General features: G+C 42.1%; 1 protein-coding gene across 1 annotated transcript in view; it reads right to left on the bottom strand.

The window, feature by feature from the left end:
- The window catches only part of LOC124803453 (serine/threonine-protein phosphatase 6 regulatory ankyrin repeat subunit A), a 446,739-nt gene that overhangs the window by 325,200 nt on the left and 108,478 nt on the right, over window positions 1-13,061 (bottom strand). The window contains exons 4-5 of the mRNA XM_047264641.1: window positions 8,557-8,655; window positions 3,591-3,684 (exon numbers count right to left, since the gene is read on the bottom strand). Coding sequence (XP_047120597.1) covers window positions 3,591-3,684; window positions 8,557-8,655 — 193 coding nt within the window. The remainder of the gene's footprint in view (window positions 1-3,590; window positions 3,685-8,556; window positions 8,656-13,061) is intronic.

Raw genomic sequence — 13,061 nt, 5'->3', positions numbered from 1 at the left:
ATAACAAACGAAAAAGTCTAGAAAATTTCAGAACCTGTTATATTTTACTATCGTTAGAAGCTCCTCTTGATGTCTGTCAGTGTTTGCGATTGAAAAATTGGGTTGTTTTGAAATTCAACCTTATGCAAACACAACTGGTTTATTTTATATTTTTAAATTTACCCAGACATGTTTCGTCACCTGTGTGTCATCTTCTGTGGGTGAAATTCCTACTTCTGTAAAGTACAATATCAAATTTATAATAATTTATCTGTTGTAGGCCTAAGGATTACAGTACGTGCATTTTGCTTTGTTTCCTTTAGACGCTCACCTTTAAAGTACATCTCTAAATGAACTGCATTATTATACATCGGTTTTAGTGGCCTTTTTCGTCGTTTTTTTGTCATCTGCAAACTAGCCATGAAGAAAATAATTGTGTATTTGTGAAGAACTGTTTCGTGGGTAGAGGTTATGTGCATTTCTGTCACAAGATTTTCGCTCCCTAGTTCACCTCACATGTACTTTCACAAAATGTGGCGAAACATGATCTGAGCAGGCACTTCTGACTCCATACTCAATGAGAACTCTTATGTTGTTAACGTTGCTCACTTGTTCATCGTTGGTCTCGTGTTTGTTGTGGCGCTAATTTTGAATGTTACGTCAGAACTGGAGTGGTGTGGCTGCTGGGAGAGGGCAGAATGTGTGTAATGTGTATAGTATGTATACGAACAAGGGGGAGGGGGCGGGGGGGAGGGGGCAGTGCGAGCGTTATGTCCGAACACGCATGGACTAGAGTTCAAAGATATTTGTTCGCGATTGACAGTCCAGACAACTGATGTCTGGATTCATGGAGACTCCACTGTAATAGAATACTTAGCAACGAATGACGGTCAAGATATTCCTTGCCCGGATCACGTACTTTTCAGAATTCTCGAAGAGTTCGGAAAAACGGAACACAATGTGAGATGAGACACGGAGTTAGATGTTTTGTAAATGCTTTAAATGTAATTTTTTTCCTACTCATTGAGTCGTACTACAACTGGATTGATTTCAGATCATGTTCATTGCTACCAGTGACTAACACATTTGAATACGTCTTCACGAAACGTTAGTGCGTGTGCGCAGACGGCTGCGGAGCGCAACAGTGGCGGGGGAGTCGCTCAGAGCACTGTAGGGAAAATATCGTTCTGAACTGAAGCCCAGACTCACGTTTTTCGTAAATATTAAACGGGGCCCCTCCACGCCCACACTGCATGGTGACCATTCAAAAAGATTCGTCAGTTCTTCTCTGGCTAAAAAGAATTCCGCCGAAAATGCAGCGATTTATATTCGCGTGGTTTGTTACCCATTTGTAACGTTCAGAGAAGAGTCAAGAGTGTGGAATTTCGAGTAAAACCTACACATTTCTCTTGTTGCCGCGTTAAAATTTGCTTCCTTTGCCAAAACTCAGCCGAGTTTACGCTGTCTCGTCTCACTAAGATGTTTTGCAGACGCAATTGTGAGAGAATTCTGAAACAGTGGTTTATTAAGTGAGGAACTGAGGAAAAGTAAGGTCGGTAGATTATGAAAAAGCACACCCCCCGTACAAAATTAAAGTGGGGACTTCACTTATATCTTTCCAAAACCCACAGCATTTCTCTTTCACCAGCTATCGATGGCCCTTAAAAATTACATTCTTTCACCGAACGAGTCTGTAATAAGTAGAACGAGTTTGCGTAATTTCTCGGTGTGGCACACTGTTTTAATCTGCCAGGAAGTTTCATGTCAGCGCACACTCCTCTGCAGAGTGAAAATCTAATTCTAAATGCTCTCCTCTTTGTGTGCTATCATTTGCCAAAATCTCATTTCGATATCTCAAACCGTTTATGAAATGTGGCGAATATCGTGGATATTTCACTCAGGCTTTATCGCTGGCACTGTGCGACCGTAAATGAGTGCGCTACGTCAGATCAATTTCCTCGAGATAGGTGACAGAGACCTCCAACCAAGTCTAAAGAAAAATTCAATATGTTAGCTAAATTTCAACACAGCAACATATTACGTAATATGTATCAGACGCAAGATCATAGCTGACCCTATGTTTCGTTACAAACAGTTTGGAATTTCTCACACTGTCTTAGTTCCACGTAAATATACCAAACCTATGACCATTAACGAAATGATGGGCACGCCATAATGAACCTGACATGTAAAGTACAGCTAAAGCAAAAATGACATTTTTTTACCTAATAGCTTCTGCGAAATCGTTTGAGTAAGACTGCAGGGTGCGCGCGTCGATTCTGTCAACGTCGACCGGTCGAAAGCTAGAAAACGGGTAGCGACCGCCCCTTCCGAACAAACGAATGGACTCGGCCAGCGCGTTTGACGGAAACTGGTCACTGCGCATCAGCCATCGCATACTGAGCGACCTATAGCAGTGCAACATTCCCCCGTCTCCCTCCCATCACAGCTCGCGGATGTGCTGATCTTCCTCCTCTCCTTCTAATCTCATGTGACTCTGGCGGCAAACCATACGTAACAATCTTCAGTCAGATTTTGTCGTTCATGACTTTCGTTATAGTGCGCGAAAACAAGTCACAAAGTTTATGTGTAGACATAATAAGTAAACAAGCTTCTAGAAGTAAAATAAGTATATGTATGACATTTTTATACAATTTTTATAATTTAACTACCACGAAGCTACATTTTCTTGTCGCGAACGCCAATTGGGTAATTTCCTAGACTGATTGGCTATCGAAGTCCGGGTCCAAACGATACATATCGAACGTGCGATCCTAAATCGATCATGCGACTGTGGTGGCGGGCGTTATGAGTATGTTTACGGTGGTCACTACAGCAACGACAAAAGGAGAATGTTGCAAAGGAGACAACTTACCTTACTCATCGTCTGTGTTGTTATCAGGTGAACGTCCATTACGGTGGTCTGGATGGATAGTTTAGAAGAGTCGAATCCTTCCTGATACTCGTTCGTTTTTCGCACTGTCCGCAATGAAATTGTAAACGGTATTTCAGCATCGAAACTGTTCTTACGAAGTTTTGCACACTTCGCACCACTACAGTCTACATAGTACCTTCTTTCCTCGTCCGGTTGTGCTCCATATTTGCGACAAAAAGTCGAACAATTGTCTACGCTGGATAAACATGGAATTAGATTTTTCCATGTGAGAGAATCCGCCAAAGAAACTCCAAGAACACCAGACATTGCATTCATTAACGACATAAATCGTCTGGGATTCCCTACCAACTCACAAATAATTCGCGGAGGTATGTAATTTAGAGAAACTACGGGAACAACGGAAACAGATAAAGATGACGGTCACAAATAATTGATCACAACGCCCGCCACCAGAGTCGCATGATCGATTTACGATCGCACGTTCGATGTATATGGTTTGGACCCCGCGACTTCGATAGGCAATCATTCTTGGAAATTACCCCCAATTGTTTAGTGAAACAGATATACCACCTCAAATCTCCGATTCCGACTCGTTCTAGTGAGTTAAAACGAATTCCTTGGGAGGTGCTGGATCGCCGAAATTAATCCCTGATTGTGCTACTGTTACTGTGTGCAGGTTTCTTTCAAAGATGTTCCACTGGTTGCTGCGACTTACCTCTGACGTGGACATCCGCACCGTATCCCAGCAACGTCTCCACCACGGCGGGTTTGCAGGACTCCACAGCGACGTGCAGGGCCGTGTAGTTGTCCTGAAAGGCAGAGTCGCTCCAGGTGAAGCATCGCAACATCTCAGCAGCTTCCCAAAAGTATAGTACATCATTAGTCGCGGGAAACTGTGAGTGTGGTATGTGAAGACCTACATTCTCCCAATACGTTTGTTGCTCTCTGGCGTACAGTGTTTGTGTCTGCTTTACTCGTGAGTGTGACTCTTTACCCTGGTCATACAGTTCAGTTTTGGTATTAATTGTTCTTTTCGGTTGATCGCAAGGAAGGATAGAGTTTAATCTGATGTGTAAGTTATGATGTGGGAAATTAGATGTTTTGTAGATTATATCTTATCGAGTCTGAGTATAGTATCTTTCATCCCTTTTCATCAGGTCTTACATCATTTCAACCTACATATAAATTTCAGAGTGATGTTTCATCACTCTCTGAATTTGGGCTTAGCGAACACTAGTGCACATTTGGAGCGACAGTAAAGGTATCTTTGGACCATGTTTCTGATGCACGCACGCAGTGACTATTATTCTGTTCTGTTTGATATTTCCGACAAGATCATCGGTATTTTCCAAGAGGCGAACGAGCGGGTCCCGAACTATATATACGGACCCCAAGACTCTCGCGGCTCCAAATCTGGATACTGTTTATTGTGGTAACTAGAGCGACGGCAAAGGACGAAAGCTTGCTAATTAACATTAATTGTGAAGGAAACTAGTAATTTCACATACTTTATTCGTCAGCCACGTCTTCTTTATAAAATATTCCACATGAAGTAACCCGGCTGCAACCTAATTACGTCTCTGAGGAATATTTGGGAGAGGCGGAGGAGGAGATTGGTGTTTAACGTCCCGTCGACAACGAGGTCATTAGAGACGGAGCGCAAGCTCGGGTGAGGAAAGGATGGGGAAGGAAATCGGCCGTGCCCTTTTAAAGGAACCATCCCGGCATTTGCCTGTAGCGATTTAGGGAAATCACGGAAAACCTAAATCAGGATGGCCGGAGACGGGATTGAACCGTCGTCCTCCCGAATGCGAGTCCAGTGTGCTAACCACTGCGCCACCTCGCTCGGTGAATATTTGGGAGAGTCTCAGAAGGTTGAATTTTCTCTCGCAGTCGCAAATTGTGGAAATACACATATTAGAAAAGGTGAAATTCGTCTCTGCCCTATGAAAATTAAGACAGATTTCGTGATCTTCAATTGGCGGAAATCAATGTTTTCAATTACGCAGTCGATGAATTTCGTCGCTCGACATATTGGTATATCGTTCGGGGCCTTCGTGGTCAACAGGCAACGCTTGTTGGACGGTACCACATCGCCCAATCGGCAAAATAGTGGGAGTTTGCTGTGTTGGCAAGTACTGCTCAGAATACTTACACGGACCAGCGAGAACATTACGACCACCAACCTACTGTCAATATAAACCCGTATAGGCGATAGCAGCGTCACGTGGCGAGGAATGGAATGACTGACTACAGACACACACACGGTGCTTGTAGTATCAGTGAGCGTCCTGTCCATGTGTATGAGGGTAATCCCAAAAGTAACGCCTCCAATTTTTTATAGGTACATAGACCTGTTTATTTCTACAATGGTTTACATCAGTTAACAGCCTGAACATTTAGCTATTTTTCGACATAATCACCATTTCTGTCGATTCATTTTCGTAGACGCTGCTCCGACGACGAGGTGAAAGAAGAGGTACATAACTTTCTGAACAGTGTGGCGGCGAGCTGGTAGGACATGTGCATACAAAAACTGCCACAGCGTCTACAAAATTGTATCGACAAATGGTTCAAATGGCTCTGAGCACTATGGGACTTAACATCTGAGGTCATCAGTCCCCGGCCGGCCGGAGTGGCCGTGCGGTTCTAGGCGCTACAGTCTGGAGCCGAGCGACCGCTACGGTCGCAGGTTCGAATCCTGCCTCGGGCATAGATGTGTGTGATGTCCTTAGGTTAGTTAGGTTTAATTAGTTCTAAGTTCTAGACGACTGATGATCTCAGAAGTTAAGTCGCATAATGCTCAGAGCTATTTGAACCAATCATCAGTCCCCTAGAACTTAGAACTACTTAAACCTAACTAACCTAAGCACACGACACACATCCATGCCCGAGGCAGGATTCGAACCTGCGACCGTAGCGGTTGCGCGGTTCTAGACTGAAGCGCCAAGAACCGCTCGGCCACTCCGTCCGGCAATGCATCGACAGAAATGGTGATTATGTCGAAAAATAGCTAAATGTTCAAGCTGTAAACTGATGTAAAACATAGTAGAAATAAACAGGTCTGTGTACTTATAAAAAATAGGAGACTTACTTTTGGGATTACCCTCGTAGAATGGGAAAGGCGTGCCATCTATCTCAGATTGACCGAGGGCAGATTGTGTTGGCCCGGAGGCTCGGCTCGAGCATTTCGGAAACTGCACGACTTGTCGGGTGTTCGTGGAATGTTGTGGTGAGTGTCTTCAACACGTGGCGAAACCAAGGTGGAACCACGTCCAGATGTCGTGGGGTTAGGCGGCCACCCCTCATTACAGATGTCGGACGTCATAGGCTGTGCACACTGGTAAAACAGGACAGGCGGCGCACTGTGGCGGAACTAACATCAGACCTTAATGCTGGGCACAGTACAAGTGTGCCTGAACACACAGTGCACCGAACACTCCTAACGATGGGCCTCCGCGGCCAACAACCCATGCGTGGCAAAATTAACACCACGACATCGGCAACTACGACTGAAATGGGCACGTGACCAGCTGTTATGTACGTTGGCGCAGTGGCAGAGCGTCGCATGGTGTGATGAATCCCCATACCTTCTTCATCACGACAATGGGAGGGCGCGAATCCGTCGTCATCTAGGGGAACAGCTCCTTGACACCTGTACGGCGGTGTAACATCCACGAGATAAATTTTATCTACAGTGCTACGAGAGGAAATTATGCCGCTAACAGTTATGAACATTCTCTATCCGACATATGAAAAGACAGTGAAAACGATGATAAATATTAATTATTTATATAATATTTTATGATGTAATTGGACATATCGATGTGTATCACACAAAGACAATGATAATTGTAAATTCCTTTTATGACCTGCGTTTGTCTTCCTTTTTTTTTACCTTTTGTTGGTTGGCTTTTGTAGGTTGCGGACGCAAGAGGCATATTAAACTGAGGTCTGTTAAGAAATTGTAATTATTTGTTAATTATTACTTGAGAATAGAGTTAATTATTATTATAAATATATGTGAATAATTATTTGTAACTTTAATAAGCACTTCAAATACTTATCCTATTAAAAAGAAAACTTACTCTAACAATAGAAAGTCTCTATCAATTGTCTGCCGCCATCTTAACAATTATCTCAGCGGCAAATTCAAATTACGCAACTCTGCCGACATAAATGCGGAAGGTAATGAAATTATGTAAAAATAAATGTGCACCGGTGGTCCCGAACTCATTTAATGAAAATAGTTCGAATCAGATTGGTTCATTGAAAACAGTGCTCATAGCACGATCCATATCCAACGGAGAGCAGCGCGCTTCGTTACAGGATCATTTAGTAATCGCGAAAGCGTTACGGAGATGATAGATAAACTCCATTGGAAGACTCTGCAGGAGAGACGCTCAGTAGCTCGGTACGGGCTTTTGTTAAAGTTTCGAGAACATACCTTCACCGAAGAGTCAAGCAGTATATTGCTCCCTCCTACGTATATCTCGCGAAGAGACCATGAGGATAAAATCAGAGAGATTAGAGCCCACACAGAAGCATACCGACAATCCTCCTTTCCACGAACAATACGAGACTGGAATAGAAGGGAGAACCGATAGAGGTACTCAAGGTACCCTCCGCCACACACCGTCAGGTGGCTTGCGGAGTATCGATGTAGATGTAGATGTAGACATATAGCAAACTTTTCTTGCTGATGTATGGAGCTGAAATTAATTACGCACGAGTTGCGAAGAATATTGTTTCAGCTAACATACGTCAGCGTTGTGCGCGTCTGATATTCGGTGGTTTTAATCATCATTTTGCTGAAGATAACTGTTTCCATCATAATCAATAGTTGTATAGAATCTGTTGTATGAACTGTGATTTAGTGACACTTACACAGCTTACAGACAACACTTTAACACAACGTTAACTTGGATTTCTTTAGCAACTTGACCAAATCTTTAGCCGGGAGAAAAAAAAATATTTAGTAATTACTCAATGTAATGAAATAAGATTATCATTTTCATTTACAAATTAGTTAAATACCAAACCACTGAATAACACAGCGAACGCCAAAGCGGGATAGTGAAGCTGCCAGCGGCTCCATTATACTCTGGGAGACATACAAGCAGGCTTACATGGGTCCAGTGGAGCTCGTGCAAGGCATCACGACGGACAAGGAGTATCGTACACTGGCTGCAGACCACGTACACCCATTCATGACGTCATGTTTCCCGACGGCAATGACGTCTTTCAACAAGATAATGCGCCATGTCGCAAGGCCAGAAGTGGGATGGAGTAGTTCGAGGAATGCAGTGGCGAGTTGCAATTGTTGTGATTGCAAGATCTGAACGCGATCGAATACATCTGGGATGTGACTGAGCGTGGTGTTTGAGTTCATCGCGCCTCACCCCGAGATTTACGGGAACTAGATGACTTGTGTGTGCCGATGTGGTGCCACCTGCCTTCAGAGACCTACCAGTGCCTCATTGGTTCCACGCCGCACATCGCGACGCCTTGTCCGTGCCACAGGTGGACATACCAGCTAATATGCAGGTGGTCATGATGTTCTAGCTGATCAGTGTATAGGCATTAACACAGGTAACAGCTAAATAGCAAAAACCTCACATACGAGTTTCAAACGTATTTCCCGTATAACGATCAGGCGTCCCCGGCCACGTGGTACTCACGTGCGTGGGTACGTCGACCTTCTCGCCCTTCTGCAGCAGCGTGCTGATGATGCCCACGTGTCCGTAGCGCGCCGCCGTGTGGATACTGCGGGCGCCGCCCTGCAACACACGTGGTCACTACCTGTCACACTCTCTCCACAATGTAAACACAAATCACAATACACCTGCTTTACAAGAGAGAATGATTTTCATTATATCAACAGACGACGCTTATGATGTCTATAACAGCATTGTAATAACGCCCAAGTTACTTTTGTTGAAGGATTACTTAACGCTCTTCGGAAGACGATCTCCATGCTGAAATTACCTAATAACTTGGTACCAATAAACGGTTTTTTCATATCGTCCGTCAGTCCTCTGTTAAAATAATTTAATTCTCAGTGGTTGGTCACAGTCATTTGGTGACTTCAGAATACGTGCTCACAACATACATCAAAAAAAGACTTGGCTGCAAAGGTCTCCACCTTTTTTATTTTTTAAAAACAGATACATAATGTTGTATCTTCACAACATACAAAGATAAGACATGAAAAATAATAAAATCGAAACGTTTCACATGCAGTATTAGAGAAGTATGCTCAAAATTACGAGTAAGTGGACTGGTAAGGTACGATGTGGTGTTGTCTCTGTAGTTTCTGGGAGAAGAGCAGTATGTGGAAAGCACTGATTGTAAGCAGTAACATGGAGATACATCAAGGCAATAGAGGACACCGTAGAGAGAGAAAACTGTTGGGGTACTTATAGACTGGCATATATTCGAAAACTTATTGTGGACGCTGGATGCAGGTGCTAATCTGAGATGAAGAGTTTGGCACAAGCAATAAAATCGTAGCGGGCCGCACCAAAGCAGTCAGGAGGCTGATGACCTAAAAAAAATTCAATGTAAAAACAGCAATACAATTACAAATAATTACGCTCAGTCAGTAATATCTTAGGGAAAAATCCAATGGGAAAAATTTGTCCTTCGACTTGCATAGTCATTTCATTCCGGATTCAGTGTTAAGTCATTCTTTTATAATTGATTTTAAGTGGCCTTTCTCTTCAGTCATTGGGAGCATAATATTTAGATCTTAAATGCGAAAATTTATGGTCTATTGAAATATCGCTCACCTATCTCAAAAACGCAAGAAAAAAATATCTATGAATTAAATGGAAAAATCTTTTAAAAATTGGGAAGTTAGCTATAGTAATATTTATGTATCGTGCGTTTTATTTACTAACCGGAGGGGCCAAGCCCATCTACTCGGAAATGAAAATTATAGAGGCCTTTGAAGACAAGAGAACAAAGGTGTGAATATCAAGAGCTCAGATGGAAACCCAGTCCTAAGCAAAGAAGGGAAAGGTGGAAGGCGTATATAGAGGGTCTGTACAAGGGGGATGTACTTGACGGCAATATCATGGAAATGGAAGAGGAAACAGATAAAGATGAAATGGGAGATATGATACTGCGTGAAGAATTTGACTGAGCACTGAATGACCTAAGTCGAAACAAGGCCACGCTTGTAGACAACATTCCGTTAGAACTACTGATAGCCTTGGGAGAGCCAGCAATACAATTACAAATAATTACGCTCAGTCAGTAATACCTTGGGGAAAAATCGAAAGGGAAAAATTTGTCCTTCGACTTCTATAGTCATTTCATGTATGGAGTGTACCCTTGTATGGAAGTGAAACATGGATCGTCCTCGGGGAAGATCAGTTTGGATTCCGTAGAAATATTGGAACACGTGAGGCCATACTGACTCTACGACTTATCTTAGAAGAAAGATTAAGGAAAGGCAAACATACGTTTCTAGCATTTGTAGACTTAGAAAAAGCTTTTTACAATGTTGACTGGAATACTCTCTTTCAAATTCTAAAGGTGGCAGGGGTAAAATAAAGGAATCGAAAGGCTATTTACAATTTGTACAGAAACCAGATCGGAGTTATAAGACTCGAGGAGCATGAAAGGGAAGCAGTGGTTGGGAAGGGAGTGAGACAGGGTTGTAGCCTCTCCCCGATGTTATTCAATCTGTATATTGAGCAAGCAGTAAAGGAAACAAAAGAAAAATTCGGAGTAGGTATTAAAATCCATGGAGAAGAAATAAAAACTTTGAGGTTCGCCGATGACATTGTAATTCTCTCAGAGATAGCAAAGGACTTGGAAGAGCAGTTGAACGGAATGGACAGTGTCTTGAAAGGAGGATATAAGATGAACATCAACAAAAGCAAAACGAGGATTATGGAATGTAGTCGAATTCAGTCGGGTGATGCTGAGGGAATTAGATTAGGAAATGAGACACTTAAAGTAGTTAAGGAGTTTTGCTATTTGGGGAGAAAAATAACTGATTATGGTCGAAGTAGAGAGGATATAAAATGTCGACTGGCAATGGCAAGGAAAGCATTTCTGAAGAAGAGAAATTTGTTAACATGGAGTATAGATTTAAGTGTCAGGAAGTTGTTTCTGAAAATATTTGTATGGAGTGTACCCTTGTATGGAAGTGAAACATGGACGATAAACAGTTTGGACAAGAAGAGAATAGAAGCTTTCGAAATGTGGTGCTACAGAAGAATGCTGAATATTAGATGGGTAGATCACATAACTAATGAGGAGGTATTGAATAGAATTGGGGAGAAGTGGAGGCAATAATGAGCTTCCGATTTATTTTAGAAGATAGGTTATAGAAAGGTAAACCTACGTTTATAGCATTTAATTTGTAGACTTAGAGAAAGTTTTAAGCAATGTTAAGTGAAATACTCTCTTTGAAATTCTGGAGGTAGCAGGGATAAAATACAGTGAGCGGAAGACTATTTACAATATGTACAGAAACCAGACGGCAGTTGTAAGGGCCAAGGGACATGAAAAGGAAGCCGTGATTGAGAAGGGGGCGAGGCAGGTTCGTATGTAGCCTATCCCCGAAGTTATTCAATCTGTACATTGTGCAAGTAGTAAAGGAAACCAAAGAAAAATTTCGAGAAGGAACTAAGGTTCACGAAGAAGAAATAAGAACTTTGAGATTTGCCGTTACATAGTGATTCTGTCACAGACAGCAAATGACTTGGAACACCAGTTCAACGGAATGGACGGGATCTTGAAAGAAGAGGTACGATGAACATCAACAAAAGCAAAACAAGGATAATAGAATGTAGTCGAAATAAATCAGACGATGATGAGGGTATTGGATTAGGAAACGAGACACTTAAAGTAGTATATGACTTTTGCTATTTGGGCAGCAAAGCAACTGATGATAGCCTAAGTAGGGAGAGTATAAAATGTAGACTAGTAATGGCAAGAAAAGTGTTTCTCAAGAAGAGAAATTTGTTAACATTGAATAAAGCTTAAGTGTTAGGATGTCATTTCTGAAGGTATTTCTATGGAGTGTAGGTATGTATGGATGTGAAATATGGACGATAAACAGATTAGACAGAGAATATAAACTTTTGAAATGTATGTGGTGCTACAGAAGAATGCTGAAGATTAAATGGGAAGATCACGTAACTAATGAGGAATACTGAATAGAACTGGGGAGAAAAGAAATTTGCGGCACAACCTGATTAAAAGGAGGGATCGGTTGGTAGGACACATTCTGGGACATCAAGGAATCACCGGTTTAGTACTTGATTGATGGAAGTGTGGGTGTGTGTGTGTGTGGGGGGGGGGGTGGGTAAAAATCGTAGATGGTGACCAAGAGATGAATATAGTAAGCAGATTCAGAAGCATGCCAGTTGCAGTAATTATTTGGAGATGAAGAGGTTCGCACAGGATAGAGTAGCATGGAGAGCTGCCTCAAACCAGTCTTAAGGCTGTAAAACACAATAACAACAATATTTTACAAGAGATATAATGAATGAAAGACAGACAGACAAAACTTTATAATCAGTTTCATTTAGTATATCTAGGCAACCAATTTCTTTTTCCGTTACCATGCTTGATTCGTGATCAAACATGAAAAATGGCATGTGCACTTCTGACTGACACAGTATATGGTAGCTCACTGCTCAGGGTACAGTTTTAGCACAACAATTCTTCTTTCCAAGTTCTTTTCATCTAGTCTCAAAACGTTCCTTAATACTGTAGAAACATGTCGCGCTCAAGCACTGTCTTAGTTTTGTTTGCAAGGCTGCTAGTACTTCTACCTTTCTTAAACTGCCTGGTTGTGTGTTCTACTATAGGTATCCAGCATTAGCAGAATCTTTTACAGCTAGATGCAGACGGATACTGTTAATGTGAAAATCATCTTTGACGTCTTTGACACTTGTGGCTGTCATTGTGCAGTTCCCTGTTTAGCATCTGTGCACAATTTACTGTTGAGTTACATCACTGTTTCCGTATACATACACAGGCAGAGGGGACTGTCAATATTTTAAATCGTTTGAATCTGATTCTGCACGACTCTCTTGATTCTCTTGTATTTATTTATTGGAGCTACTGCAGTCTATATACACATTTGCTGCTCTACTCCGTACAGTGCGATAAATTTGCTTATTTTAGACCATAGTATAGCTTTAAGCGCATATGTGTATCA

Source organism: Schistocerca piceifrons, chromosome 6 (assembly GCF_021461385.2).
Source record: "Schistocerca piceifrons isolate TAMUIC-IGC-003096 chromosome 6, iqSchPice1.1, whole genome shotgun sequence".
Classification (NCBI taxonomy): domain Eukaryota; kingdom Metazoa; phylum Arthropoda; class Insecta; order Orthoptera; family Acrididae; genus Schistocerca; species Schistocerca piceifrons.
The sequence above is the reverse complement of the archived record's forward strand: the minus strand, read 5'-3'. Positions and strand labels throughout refer to the sequence as shown.